This window comes from Scardinius erythrophthalmus (assembly GCF_964197995.2).
Source record: "Scardinius erythrophthalmus genome assembly, chromosome: 9".
Taxonomy (NCBI): Eukaryota; Metazoa; Chordata; class Actinopteri; order Cypriniformes; family Leuciscidae; genus Scardinius; species Scardinius erythrophthalmus.
The window spans coordinates 11,930,568-11,946,467 of NC_138229.1; the positions used below are offsets into that span (position 1 = coordinate 11,930,568).

General features: G+C 41.4%; 1 protein-coding gene across 2 annotated transcripts in view; it reads left to right on the plus strand.

Annotated features, from left to right (window-relative positions):
- The window catches only part of epha4a (eph receptor A4a), a 39,025-nt gene that overhangs the window by 6,792 nt on the left and 16,333 nt on the right, over positions 1-15,900 (plus strand). For both annotated transcript variants that reach the window (XM_081374798.1, XM_081374799.1), the window contains exon 4: positions 13,176-13,331. In XM_081374798.1, the coding sequence (XP_081230924.1) occupies positions 13,176-13,331 (156 nt within the window). The remainder of the gene's footprint in view (positions 1-13,175; positions 13,332-15,900) is intronic.

Genomic DNA, 15,900 nt, shown 5'->3' on the forward strand with positions numbered 1-15,900 from the left:
CAGAGGATTTGGTGTCTTTTCTTCTTTTTAAGAGTTTGCTGTTTTCTCACTGCTCATCTGCTGTGTTGAGTAGGAGGTGAGGATAGAGAGGAAATCTCTGCTTGTTAGTGGGCGTCCGGCGAGCTGGAGACGTGTAAAAGCCCGCTGAGATGCTAGGCTGCAATTAAGAATGACAGCCCACTCTCAGCTTTTCACTACACTGTAAACGTACACGTAGTTTAGTGAAACAGCACGACGACATGGAGAAAAATCCAACCAACACTAGTGAGTTTTCAGCTCTTTTGACAAATATGCCTCTTCAGAAAATGTGCTACAGTATTTCTAAAAATGTACCCCCATGATAGTGTCTCTTAGAAAAGAAGTACTGGTACTGTTACCATGAAACATGTCCAAACAAGCATGGTAGTACCATGGTACAGACCATGGTAGAGAAATTCATGCGCCATACTATTTAAATAGTACATAAAGATATTTCAAAATATAATATGGTATTACTATAGTGCATTTCCAAAAAACATGATAGTACTATGATACTTCTGTAACATTTACAAAAAAAGTATTAAAAAATACCATGGGATTTTAGATATGTAGCATAGTACTACCATAGAATTCTTGGAAGTACCATAGTACATGGATTTCAGCACCATGGTATATTTCAAAGCCATCATACCATATTGGTACCATAGTACCACCACAGTAGGAGGTGATATAAATGTAAAAAAAAAAAACCTTGGTAGTGCCATGGTACTGTTTGGTAGTTTGTTGTGACACCTTGTCTAAAAATTATATTAGTGCCATGGTTCTTTTTTGTCAGTGATACTATGGTATTTTAAATGCACCATGCAAGAACCATAGAATATATCAAAGTACCATCTGATACATCACTCAGCCATTGTGCCACCGCATTATTTTTTTTAATGGGTGCTAATGTAAAACAGCTCACGCATATTTAAGTAATTAGAAAGGATAAAGGGTTTGAAAACTAGAGCATGATGGGAAGGTGTGATAATTTGAAACCATGCTCTTTGAATCAGAACAGACAGCAGTTTGTGTAACTGGAAGGAAAACGATGCTTGACAAGACATTATTTATGTATGTGAGCTGAGATAAACTCTCAAGAGAACGCCGTTTGTATCGACTTCACAATGCAAAAGTACATTTTAGCTTTAATCACACATTAAGCAAATTGGCGTACTTGAGGAGAGGTATTGATCCGGTTTTCTCATGTGTTATTGTTGAGACGCAGCTTTTTTTCCCTGTGTAAACTTTGCACCTTAGCACCTGTATGCGGCTGTGTATGCCTAATTAGAAAAAGCTTGCATGTGTATCTCTTCGCTGTCATAATTATGAACAGGTGTATGAGACTCATCATCCTCAGCTGTGAGTCGTTTTTTGCTCTTTTCTTTGTTAAACAATAGCCGCCGCCTGCCAAAATGCTCCTACGTATGAATATTCATCACTTCCTTTTTGCTTTTGATGGCAAGCACATATGTTGATTCCTGTCACGATCCTCCTCAGTTCTCCCCTATGAGCCCCTCCATCGGCCCTTGAATGGACTGTCAGCTGTCCCAGGAAAGAGAGATGGAGAGAGGTGTCCTTTGATATCAGACAAATACACCATTTGCATATTTCGTCCGTGAAATGCAAAGCCAGCAAACTTGTCTCTCAAAGACAATGGGCGGCTCGTCCTTTCAGCGAGATCGAGCGAAGGTTGGGTCCATCCTCTTCGCTCTGTGATCATGGCAGCATGCTGTATATGTTTGAAATCATTTGGGTAATATGATTCGCATGATTAATTCCAGATCTTTTGAATCGGCGGAGTCTGACGTTCGTGTTTCGAGTTCAGACACTCTGGTCTGTCTGCATCTCTCTCGCTGTCTGTATGTGTGCAATTGCTTGCTCATGTGTGTGTTGTTCTCCTTGACCTCTTCCTGTCTATCATCATCCGGTGCTCCCATACGGAAGCTCCCCTGACAGCTCGCAGCCCTTCAGTTGTCATGTTGTGATGGATGCACCGGGGGCGGAAAACGGCCTGAAGGACAGAACTGGTGGGAAGGGTGAGGGATGGAGGTGACTGTCCCCCTCCTACAGAACTGTTAGCATCCATGCTAATGCAAGTTTATAGGTGACAAATGCCCTTTTTTACTGTTCGTTCAAATTAAATCACTGCATTCAAACTATCATATTGTAGCCTATTACCTTCTGATGCAATCGCTGTGCCTTTGTGCAATCATAGTCATTTCTATAATAGGATATTTTCTACTTAATTTTAGTATATAACATCACTGCTAAATTTACATTTCTCAGGAGGAGTTTTTGAAACTACTTGCTTTTGCTAATGCAAACTAGTCAAACTGTTTGCACCCATGCTAATGTTATCTGACACGAAAAAGATTATGAAGAAATACTTAAAATGAAAATGGAGCATGGTGATACCATAGTACTCCTTGAAATACCTTGTAAATTGTCTGTGTTTTCCAGGAGATACGTCTGTCTCCAGAAATGCCCCAGTACCATGGTATATATCAAAGTACCATAGTATGATACCATCACTGTACTTTTTTTGTAAGGCAAAATGCCTGAAATAACCAGATTAAGTAGAAACTATCCAGCGTCTTTGATAAATTCACATAATTTCCCAAGAAAGTCTGTTGAAACTACATGCTAAGCAAAGTTTTGCTAATGTGAACTTGCTCGCTTTCCCTTTTGAGAAATTCTGATACCACTAGTCTCATCTCTCTGGTGTTTAATTATATTTTAATTACACCGTCTGAAACACATTCATTGCTGGATCCCTAAGATCAGAAGAGCTGAGCACAGATCTCCTTTAGCGTCACTAGAACAGCGGTGTGGACAGCACTGTCTCAGCATCCACATTCCAGCGTTTATCTTTTCGAGTGGATGAGCCTTATTGACTCACTGCTTGAAGGTCTGTCCTCCCATTCTTCCTGATTAACCCAGCATCCATTTAGCCGCTGCTCTCCACACATGCTTCATGCCAAAGAGTTTGTGTTCTTTTGACAAGATGTCCATCAACGGCGGACGTGAGCGTCCAACCCAGCTACTTTATGCGATCCTCCCCATCAGTTAGTGCCTTGCTCCTTTCTTTTCCCGCTTCAAACATGGAACCCTTAAGTTGGCTTCCTTCCAGAGAAGGTCATAGGTCAGTCTGAGCCTGTGTCAAAGGCAGGAAGGCCCGAGCCATCATTTTCTTCTGAAAGAGATGTTGAAAAGGCTGACCTGTTTTATGTGAGAGGGGCACGGTTAACTTTACAGTCAGCATGGCTGCTGTGTGTCTTTGTCTTCGGGTTTGATTAGGACGCTGCCAAAATTTTCTCTGTACAAATGCACCAGATGGAGCCCATGAATGCAGTTGTTCTTTTCTACTAATGAAGTGTTTATGAAGGCCTAATATGAAAGGTTTGATTCATGATGATTGATGTCACAAATTAATCTTAGTGCTAGTAGTTTGAACAAAATGACAAAACTTTTTTTCTGCAGTGTGAATGACAGGAACTGAAGTGGCTCAGTGTTTTCTCACTTAGGTAAATATGCAAACGTGAATGAAATAAATGTTATTCATAGACACACACAAAAGCACTTTTTGAACTCTCCATTGCACAAACATGCATACTCGCCTGCATACTCAGGGATTCCTGACTGAAGTGCTCTTCGCAAAACTCACTCTCGGCACTTCTAGATAGGACGTCAGTTAACAGATGTCAATTAGCTGAGACCGTGTCTACAAGAACGGGAGCTGGAGAAAGGACAGACTTAGTAATGGGATTATTTTGGGGGTTGGCAGACCTGTTTCCACAATGCAAGGCAACACTAGTGATTAGCGCAGAGTGGTCACAGCGGCGACTTCACAATGCACATTAATACTAGTAATTATTTGGAGGGGCTGAAGCATGGCTGGATCTAATGCTTGCCATTAGACTTGAGGGTTTATTCCATTCCTGGGGTTTTCGTTGGAGTGGATTGGTCTCTCTCAGACCAGCTGCTGTGGAAAAAGCCACTCGGTATGTCACTGAACACAATTAGTTGTGACTTTATGTCTTTGTTAGCGCTGAGAGAAAGACACAGAAAGGCGGGAGAGGAAGATGAAGAGCGTTTGCTGAAGCACTTCGGTAGACGTAAATTTCATCAAAGAATTTCGAAACATAGGAATGGGATCCTTATATAGAAGCATTGTAATGTAGCTACACATTGTTGCTTTGCAGTTTTGCTTCCAAAACGTAACTGTGAAATGAGATAATAATTTGGTGTCCTTGAGGAGTAAAAAGTAGCAAAAGTAGCTAAGCTACTAACTTAGCTACATTTTTTAGCTTGACAGTGGCTCAACGGTTTTTAAAATAGTTTAGCAACGAGTTACCGTTATTTCACATTGAATTCCAAACTAAAGATTGTGTCAAACCCATAAACAAAAAAGCTTAATTAATGAAGTACCTGCATGGCATTTTACTTCAGTTTTTAGCAAAATATTTCATATATTAAGTATTTAATTTAGTAATTAAGTCATCCTAATTGAGATTTATACATAGATTAATTTATTATTTTACTAATATTTTCTAATTAAATCTTATAATTATGAAGTCTTTTCCTTAAAATATAATATAATTTTAGATATTTACACATTTATGTCTTTAGTAGCTTCAGTGTTGTTAGCTATTTTTTGTTGGTAGCTTGTTGTATAGCCAACTACTTCTTTTCTTCTCTCTCTCTTTTTTAAGTAGCTTGAATGATTTAACTTATGAAATTGATAGTTAGTAAGGAACCAAACTTATGCATTTTATAATTAGAACACACACACACACACACACACACACACACACACACACACACACACACACACACACACACACACTCACACTCACTCCTCCTGGCCTGTAAATGACCCTTAACAGCATTACAATGTTGCGTGCCTCCTCTAACACATGTGGATTACTTAAAAAACCTGAGTATGTTTCCCTTAACAGACTCCCAGCGCATTTATGTGTGTGTGCACACAGACTTTCGCAATCCAACCACACATGCATTTCTCTTGATTATATTTGCACAACTCAACCTTCAAAAACGTACACACGTGACAGAAAGCAAAGCAGTAATTTGAAAAAGAGACTGTTGCGAAGTGTAATTCACTCATCGTTGCCGTGGTGTTGACACATTTACCCTTTAATATCCCTTGCTGGACATTAATCCGAGAATCCAGAAACTCTTTCTGCCCCTTCACCACCTCGTCGGCACACACCTCTGCTCTGAGGCACGAGCTTGTGGCCGCACATTCATTGTAACCACAACCCATAACCCTTTGCATGTGCATTCAGTAAGTCTAAGGAATTCTTGCGCTGTGTTGAATTTTGGATCACTTGAGAGGGGGAAAAAAAAATCTAGTCTTAATGTTGCTTATTTTCACTGTAAGTTGTTACTGCTTTCTTTGGCTCTGATATGATGCATGTAATCAAACTGTTAGATTTTTATCCGTTCCATTTGAGATTTAAAGAGTCTGCCTGTTTCTCCAGTGCAATGTTCTCTATGTCATGAGCTGTTCTTGGTGTTTTTTAAGGCATAGATTGCACGCTAAGCGAGAGCGTCCATTCAGCGGGCAGCACAGTGCATTCTCCCTGTCTTTGTGTGGCAGCCTCCCTTTGAAGGCCCTTGGCTAAGAGGAGGTGGGGGACCGAAGCCGACAGCGAGAGCATTAGCATGTGAAAAGCTCCTAGAATCAATAAGGGCCTTTCTCTATCTCTCTTTTTCCCTCTCATTCTCTATCTCTCTCTCTCTCTCTCTCGTGCGCAATATCTCTACCCAGAGGCCACGACCCTCCCTGGCATCTACCAGCACCGAACAGACCTTACCTTCATTTTTTCTGTGTTCACCGTGGTGCTCACGGGGCAACTTTAGCATAGGTTCTATCTGGAAATCTGATGCTGTAACTTAAAGACCTTGTGCATTATATGACATGAACTTATGCAGGTTTTAAGTTGACAAATTTTGAATTTTAGTTGAGAAAACAGGAGATCTGCAGAAGACAGTGAAATAGGATCAGGAGCAGAACTCAAACTTAAATTTTCCACATGAGCATCACAGCTCAGTGTGCAAACCAATAAGCCGTAGCTCATATTCAGGTTTTGAAATGCACATTTCTTAAGGCGTTTGTCTTGGAGAATCTCTTTTTTTTTCACCATGAGCTGTCAAAGCCTGTCCCGCCGCTCCTGGCTGCAGCCCAGCCCCGAGTAGCCCCTTTGCAGTCTCTGCGGTCTGGCCGCTGAACAAAACAAGTGGACGGGACACGACCTGTTCTCAGAAGCATCAGCTCTTCAAGAGAGCACCACTTAGCTAGGGTTCATGCCGAATACACCGCCTCGACCCCTCAGCAGAATTTAATATAGCGGTCCAGAGAGAGCCCACTGCCAAGCCTGCTTGAAGCGAGTGCTATTTGCTAATGATTGTAAGAGTAATCCTGCCTGTGAGATATGTGGAAAGAGACAGACAGGGTTGAGAGGGGTGGTTTATGGGGTGCCAGAAAAGCAATTGCAGGCCAGAGTATTTGCAGTAAGGGGGAAAAATGTTGGCTTTGCAATGAGGGGACAATGATTCTGCGCCCTATGGAGTGAGGCAATTATGACCATGAGTGAATAGTGGAAAAAGACAGAGAGAAAAAAAAGAAATCGATAAAGGGAGAACAAGGGAGTGAGACAAATGCTCTTACAGACAAATTCCAAGAAATACCATGGTATTACCACAGGATTTTAGACTTTTAGTATATTAGCTCCATGGTATTTTTGGAAGTACCACTGAGAACCATGTAGCAGCCATATCACCCTGTAGCCCAAGTGTAGTTGCCCACTGAAGCTAAGCAGGGTTAAGCCTGGTCAGTACCTGGACGGCAGACCTACTGGGAAAACTAGGTTGCTGCTGGAAGAGGTGTTAGTGAGGCCAATAAGGGGTGCTCACCTTGTGGTCTGTCTGGGTCCTAACGCTCTAGTAAAGTGATGGGGACACTATACCGTCAAAGAGCACCGTCCGTCTGATGAGATGTTAAATCGAGGTCCTGACTCTCTGTGGTCATTAAAAATCCCAGGATGTCCTTCGAAAAAGAGTAGCATCCTGGCCAAATTTTCCCATTGGCCTCTGTCCATCATGGCCTCCTAATCATCCTTATATATACTGATTGGCTTCATCACTCTCTCTCCACCAATAAGCTGGTGTGTGGTGGGCATTCTGGCACAATATGGCTGCTGTCGCATCATCCTGGTGGATGCTGCATATTGGTGGTGGTTGAGGATATTCCCCCTTTCATATGTAAAGCTATCTGAGTATGCAGAAAAGCACTATATAAAAATTAGCATAAAGCACATTCTTATTTGACTATAATTTGTAGATAGTCAAATATAGTTAGATTTGTAGATATCTAACCCTACATGTTTTTAGCCACATGAGAGTGCATAATATTGATTGAATTTGCATCATTCGGGTGAACCTCCCCTCTGCATACACAAGGCAGCTCCTCCTTGTTTGCTATGCAGGAATTGTTAGGAATGTGAGATGTTTGGCCCCCTGCCTCTCTCAGCTGCCCGCTCCCCTCAGAGGACAGTAGACAAGACAATGAGCTGCATTTCAGAGAGACTTCACCTCCATATCCCTGCTGCTGCACCGTCCCTACCCCCACAGCAGACTTAGAGGAGAAAAGAGTGTTTTCTTGTCACCTGCCTGAGCCAACCCTTCATCAAGAACTTCCTGAAATGCCGTGTGTGTGTGTGTGTGTGTGTGTGTGTGTAGTGTATAGGTGGAGTTCCTGTCTATAAGATCTGAACCTCTAGCTGGGATCTTGATATGATTCAGAAAGACCTACCCTGGAGTTGTTGTCTATGCTTCTTTGCCCCCTTCTTTCTTTTCCTTCAACGCGTTACGTAGCTCCTTATATAAAATACAGCAACACACACACACTTCTGTTCAGCAGATGGCCACGTAATAATTTACCTCAGAGCGGAGCTCTCGCACATAAAGGTTAACACACGTCATTTGTGTGCATTCGCCTCTAGCTGTACCACCGTACCTTACTTTGGTAAGACCTTGGGACTGTCTTTAGAAAAGTTTCAGGAAACTTTTGACAGGTTCGGGGGGGATCAGAGAGCGAGAGAGGGCAGGAGAAGGGTACGAAGAAGCAGAGGCAGACAGAAGAGCGATAAATAAAACCTAGGCGAATATATATAGATTAAAGCCAGTAGGGCCCTTGGCCCCTTGCTGACAAACAAGCTTCTCAGGGGTTAGAGCCACATCAATCACAGCATCATCTTGCACACGCACAGTACAGCGATGAGGAATGTTTGCATGCAGTGAGAGGATCAAGGCATCAGTCACTGCAGATGTAATTAATAAGCAGAAGAAGGTGGGAACCGATCAATGAGGGAATTGGTGTGTTCGTGCTGGAGGGCAGAGATGATAATCATCTCTCTTTTTCATGTCTGGTTTTCGCTGTATTTCTTTTTCTGTTCATTCAGATGTTGCATCAGATAAGAGTTTCAACAGATAAGGAACTCCCGCACACTATCGTTACTTGCAATTTAAAATTAATATTTATTAACACACAACGTTTCGCTCGTTTCCACCGAAACGTTGTGTGTTAATAAATATTAATTTTAAATTGCAAGTAACAATAGTGTGCGGGAGTTCCTTATCTGTTGAAACGACCTACCTGTTTGGTCTTATTATCCTACGCACCTATCACTTGCAGGTGTGCGATGGAGTTTGTTCACTAATTGCATCAGATAAGAGTGAAAGCAGTGTTTGAAAAGTTCAAAAAAAGTATAACTTGGGGAATTTTGGTCAGGTATAAACGAGTGGTCAACCGAGTATTGACTGTTGTGGTGGTAATGTTTTAATATAATTTAGAAAGCATATAGTAATGACAAATAAGTGTGTAAATACTAAATAGAAGATAATATAGATATTATTTAACTATATATTTAACAGGCAATATGTGTGTGTATATATTTCTATTGCAAATAACATAAGCCTGTTAAGTGACAAAAGGGGCAAGGAACTGCATTATATACCATGAACTAGATAAATGTCATAAAATGACTCTGATTTTCCAACTTGAACCTGGCAACTCATGATATAATGTGAGTGAGTGTGCATATGTGATGTGGATTAGCCGCTGTTGATCCTTCTGAGCAGCGGCTTCAGAGATAAGCCGGCATCATAAAAGTGTCATAAATATGTTAGCCATTAGCTCAGGTCTTGACTTCACTTTCTCTGCCTTCGGGAAGTCTCTCTCTCTCTCTCTCTCTCTCTCTCTCTCTCTCTCTCTCTCTCTCTCTCTCTCTCTCTCTCTCTCTCTCTCTCTCTCTCTCTCTCTCTCTCTCTCTCTCTCTCTCTCTCTCTCTGTGTGTGTGTGTGTGTGTGTGTGTGTGTGTGTGTGTGTGTGTGTGTGTGTGTGTGTGCAAAAGAGACTTTCTTTTTTCTTTGTCTTCACAACATATGTTTTTATGTGATTATGTGATAATGCATAAAAATGCTGGATAGAAACATGCATAGAATGATGGAAATAAATGTTTCAAAATGTACAAAAACCTTCAAGACTGACACGTAAACTGCTATTTTCTTTTTTTTTTTTTGCGTAATTTTGTTGTTTTTATAATTGTTATGACTTTTTATTTTATAATTTTTTTTTATTACTCCGAGGAGCAGGATGTGGTGGAGAAAAAAAGGGCAGAAACAGAGAGAGACAGAGACGGAGAGAGTCACACTTCACTTGTGTTAGAAATATAACCTGGCAGAGTTAAGTCAGTTTTGAATTTCTGAGAGGACACACACACTCTGAAGACCACCCAGTGCTGAAGCTCCATTCACTCTCATTTTCCTGTCCCCCTCTCTCGTTTTTTTTTTTCCACTTCTCCTCACATTACTATTTATTTTTCCTGCAGTTTTACCTCTTTGTCCACTATTTATTTATTTGCGATCATCTGAATAGAAACCACCAATGTCTTTATTGACACAAGTATCAGACCTCTTTACGTGTCTAACCGAACGTCCTCGGATTACATGCATCTAAATGAAGTATTTTGTTCCGTTTGGAAAATCTTTCAATACTCATAAACCACCACACATACCTTGCAGAATTCCATGATTCATTCGCTTCCCAACACAATGCCTTATCCGCTTTTGTCCTCAACTCCACCCTGCGTTTTGTCTTTCTGTGGAAGACAACAGGTGACTGTTTTAAGGTCTAAAGACTATAGAAAGCATTCAGTCTGAGATGGTGCCTTCATTGAGATGGACATTGTCCCTGCAGTGGACGGCAGGACGAGAGCGCTGACCCTGAATATTAGGGCATGGGCTGGTAATTACGACCCTATTATGTCAAAGGCAGTAAGCTCATCTCTTCAATCGTCCACCAGAGTGGACAATGAGACTGTGATTGTCCTGCTATTGTCCAGCCCATTGGTCATAGGCTTCATGGAGAGAGAGTGGAAAGGTCAGACCTGTTGGGGGGACGCGAGTTGTGTGTGGAATGGAAACCAGGATCTGTTAGGGGTCTCATGAGGGATCTAGGATGGAGGACTTAGGAAGGGAGAGGACAGCTGGTCATCCTCTGTAAGGGTCTGGGACTGAGAAAACACTCAGGCTCTTAAGCAGGTGGAGGGTGTTAGATATCCTAAGTGCTTGAGAAAAGTGCTACAAGTCAATGAGTGCATTCGCTTATAAACAAGACCGAAGCTCCTGCACTCAAGGTCTTCTGGTCTCCCAATCACACCCCATACCGTGGTGTTAAGCTTCCCAAGAATCCTCTTCAATTAACTCTGTCCTTCATCTGGTGTTAAGATGAACCAAAGCTGATCAGATGAAGCTTCTAGCTCTAATTCCCATCCTTCCCCTCCAATGCACGGCAACAAAGCCCTCGGTCCAGTGGAGGTCGCGACCCAGGTCCGCATCTCTTCTCCCTGAGCTCGTCCTATCTTTCTATCCCTCAACCCCCTACTGTTGTTTTATGGACCCTGTTTAGAAGATGACAAAACTGTGTTAATCTCCTCTCAGAAGATGTACGTTAACTCTCTCTGATCAAACTTGCTGTTGCGGCTGATTGCGAGTGATTGGCCCCTGGGTAGTCTGTGATGGAGAGAGAGATAAAACGGAGAAATGGAGGAGAGTGGAAGGTGGTGATTCCCGAGGGCAAGCACTAATGCAGCCCCGGGGTTCCTGACACTTATGTGAGATTAAAAGAATTGGCCAGCAAAGAGAGAAAATAAGAGAGAATGAGGCAGAGAGTGATGAGGGACACTTGTTTGAAGTACTGTTGGTCTTGACCTCCTGCATCTTGTCAGTCAAAAGCAGAGAACTTTTCTGTCCTCACTTGAAGCGGAAATACTATGTGATGCAACAATATCAGAGCAATCAGTATGTTTTTCACATTTAGGGCCAGATTTACTAACAGCTTGCGCCAGCGCCAGTGCAGACCTTAAGAGGAGAGTATTTTAATGTATCATGCAAGGTGATTTACTTAGGTTTTCGCTAGTCAATTTACTGGTATTTGTGCCATTATTTAACGCCCCTCAAAAAGCACGTCTTAACCCATTTTGTGCCTGTGTTGTTAGTAGAACCCCCTGCACCTGATTATCAGCTGCTCTGCTTGTTTGCGACCCAACGCTAATTTGTGCTGTTCTTGGTAGATTGCGTTGGTCACTGTGGAAATGATCCGGCTGCGTCGTTAATTTGCGCGTCGTCAGTAGATCACACAGAGAACTTTCCACTCCCATCAGCGCTTTTATGGAATTGCGCTCTCACGCTGATTTGCCCTGTTTTGTAAATCTGGCCCTTAATATACAGTTATACTTGCACTAGTGATATTTCACTGTGGGCGGGGCTACATGGCTGGTTGGAAGCCTTGTAAAGGGTAGTCACACTAGATTTAAAAAAAATTAACAAATTTAGGAAACCGGAAGATGTCACGTTCCATCACAGTATGATTCATGATATATTGGTACTGGTTCAGGGTTTTTTTTTTTTTTTTTACACTTTACTTTTTTTTTTAAGTTTTAAGTTTCTAATATTGATGCAAAACCACCAAAATGAGTTTACCCATGTTTGATTTTCACCCAAGAGGCCAATCATTGATGTCTATATCCCTTGTTGGTCTAACATATTATATGCATTGCCAACTTGCAGGTCAGAGTTCACCAAGCACAAACTTTTGTACCCAGTGAAAGGCAAATAATATTCACATTTGTTCGCATTCATATGAATGTAAGTGAATGGCACACAAAGCCCATTTTGACTTGCCCATCCTCTCGACACACGAAAGCTTGTTTGTCCTATTTGCCATATAAAAGCTTTGTGTTTCTTTCCCATAATGCTTTGCTAAGAGCATGTATGATTATCGCTAAAGGCATTATATTATGATTTGTGATATTCTGTACAGAGCGTTTACATTGATAGGGCCTTTTAGGGAAACACATCTGCACACTATCTACAGATCAATAAACTCTTAGATAAATGTCATAAGTAGTGCGGCTTTATTCTTGTTCATATGCTATCTGTACTTCTGCGGGTATCGATGGCTTTGTAGAGGGAAAAAAATCAATATAAGACCTCAAAGCATTCCTTTGTCTCTGTCACCATAAATAGGAAATTATGCTGTGTGTGTGTGTTTGTGTGTGTGTGTGTGTGTGTGTGTGTGTGGCATATTAGGAGCAACAGAAAAAAAAGAAGGAAGTAGAAAGGCAAACAAACAAAGGAAGAAAATAATAAAGCTGGAGGGAGATGGACGAGAAATAAAAGAAAGCGGACAAACTTGAAAATAGAGATTGAAAGAGAAAACAGAGCTAGGAACAAATGCTGAGAGTGAGAGAGAGAGAGAGAGAGAGAGAGAGAGGGCTTGGCTTGGGTGTTAGGATTAATGACAGTGCATTCCTCTGGTATCACTTCCTCTCTTCATTAGAGTGTCATAAAGCCGTGCACTGCTGTCTGTCATTCAGACATTCCACACCACTCCCTTACAGTGTCTTTCACAGGCCTGACATAAACATACACAGACAGAGTGTCTTTATGATTGCTGGAGGTTAAAGACTACGGTTTTTTATCACAAAACTATGAGCTACTATAGCAGGATATGTTGAATAGTTTATGATCATTAACGTCTCAAATTTCTCCCTCTTTCTTTCTCTTTGCAGCCTGCAAGATCGGTTACTACAGAGCGCTGGCTACAGACGACAGCTGCTTCAAGTGTCCCCTGCACAGTTACTCTGTGAGAGAGGGATCCACTTCCTGTGCCTGTGACAAAGGCTTTTTCAGGTCCGAGACGGACCCTGCCTCTATGCCCTGCACACGTAAGTGCATTTACTTTGATTTGGGTTCACACTGACTCCATGGATTAATATGCACATCGTGCATCACTTCTGTCTTTCAGGCTGGCATTCATTGCCAATTGTAGTCCAATTTACACTACTTTTCAAAAAGTTTGGGGTTGGTAAGATTTTTAAATGTTTTTGGAAAAAGTCTCTTTGACTCTTATGCATTATTTGAACAAAAATTCAGCGAAAACAACTGACTTGCACGAATTATAAATACAGTAAATGTTTTCTATTTTAACATATTAGCATTTATTATTTAATATATTGCAACATGTAATGAAAATAAACAGCGTTTATTTGAAATAGAAATCTTATGTAACTTTATACATTTTCATATTTACTGTCATTTTTGATTATTGATTTACTATCAATTTACTACTTAATCAATTTAGGGCATCCTTGCTGAATAAAAATATTAATTTATTTCCAAAAAAAAAAAAAAAAAGTATACTAACCCCAAACTTCTGAACGGTAGTCTCTAGACATGGTGCACAAATCCGAGAAATATTTGGTTCTGTTATTCCGGCTTCGCAACAATCCGGCAATTTCAGTTGGACTAATGACATAAAAACAAGTAATTTTTTTAATCTGAATAATTTTGAAATTTTAAAACATGAAAACATGCTAAGTTTGAGTTAGTTTGAAATACCTAGTAGAAAGTTAAAATTTTTTAAAGACACTTCATTTCATTACCCACATTTTAAAGTCACAGGGTAATTTTACTTTTCAGTTATGGTCTCTTCCGGTCTAAGTGTGCTGTTCTTGGTCAGAATAAACTGTAACATGAACCAGATTATGCTTATAGTCAAAACACAGACGTAAACAAACCGCCCTGGACATGAGCAATCATTAGACCAGGTCAGGGTTTTTGAACTGAGGAAGCACATATCACTCAGGAGAACCAGCATCGCCTGGACATGTATCAGACTGCAGCTGTTCACTTCACACACCATTGGAGCTGTTTCCTAAAGGCTGCTTACCAAAGTTAAGGACAAAAAAAAGTGCTTGACAGTGACAAATTATTGGACGTTTAATTGCAGCAGATGTTATTTTGCGTCTTTTATTCCTGCATTGTCTTATCAAAAAGTTTTGTGACAGACTGAAAATGTGTGTAGCAGTGAGTTGGGAGGAGCCCTGTCATGATGAGTAAAGATAGATATGTTTGTCAGACCTTGAGGTGAGTCATAGACTTGATAACAGTGTTCTGCTTGTTAAATAGAGACCAGGACAGTTGACATGGCACAGCTTTGAGCCAAGACGACAGGGTTAATCATAAAAAAATACCGAACACACGTCAAATCGTTTATGACACACTCTTTCTCACATACGAATCACTCTTGTTTTTGCAGACACACACGCTTAGGCTGGGGTGATCTAAAAAGCGTTATGTAATAAATATTTTAAAGATCTGTGGGAAAGGGGCAGAGAGGCACCCAGGCCAGATGTGTTCATGGTGTCAGATTTAATAGGTTTTCCAGATCTGAATGATCAGGGGCGGCAGGTTGGGGGGGGAGGGCTCTCATGCACCTATCGGGCGTCCATTTTACGTATCGGATTGTCTTTCTCGCTTCTATCTCCTTTCTCTAGCCTCTCTCTAATTGGATCTCTCTTTCATATCACCGTCTGTCGTTCACCCAGAAGCAGCCGTCACATACTCAACAGCCAATGCACTAAAAGGCGCATTCAAAAAACGAGATAAAAAGGCGCTAGGTAGCAAGGGAGGGAATAAAGAGAAATGCGAGAAATTGGGGAGACAGACAGCGAAGAGGTGCGAGAGAAACGACCCCATTACGCTTGCCGAGCTGAGACTCTCTCTCACCTTATCGTATTAAAATGCAGCGAAGCCAGTCGGCTTAATCAGCTCCTGTCAATCACGGAGCGCGTGGCACTGAGGCACCGTGGGAGCGCGCCCGGTTCACCCCAGTCTGCCGGGTGGGTACACCAGCCACATACTTAATGCAGGTTAAACAGAGTTTAAAGACCATTTACACTTAAAGCTCAGCCAGGAGGAATTCAATCTAATCCAGACCTGTGTCAGATATGTGTTTGAAGTGTTTAACTGATTTGGAGGATATGGAGATATTTGAAAATGGCTTTTGCCATATGGGGAGATCTTGAGGAGGGATAATGAGACACATCCTGTTTGAATGTTTGTCCTCTTACTCACTTCTCTGAGTTTAATGTTGAATGTGTGGTACGCGAGACCACCCACAGGAATGAAAAATCTCAAACGAGATCTTTTAAAGAGTGAAGGGAGTTATTCTTTCTTTCTGGTTAAAGTAGTCTTGTCTATCCGAGCTAAATATGCCAACTTTGGCTTAACCAGTGGTGCGAGTTGGAGGCGGGACTGCCTGCTTGTCCAGCCAGTGGGCTCATCTCCCACTGGCCGGACAAGCAGGCATACTTTAGACATACTTTAGCTTTAATATTTCAATTGTTTTTCTTTGAGAGCAATGAAATTAAAATGAGACGTTATATTTAAAGGGGTGGTAAAACACCTTTTTTCGAAGGCTTGATTGTGTTTGTGGGGTGCACTGTAATATGT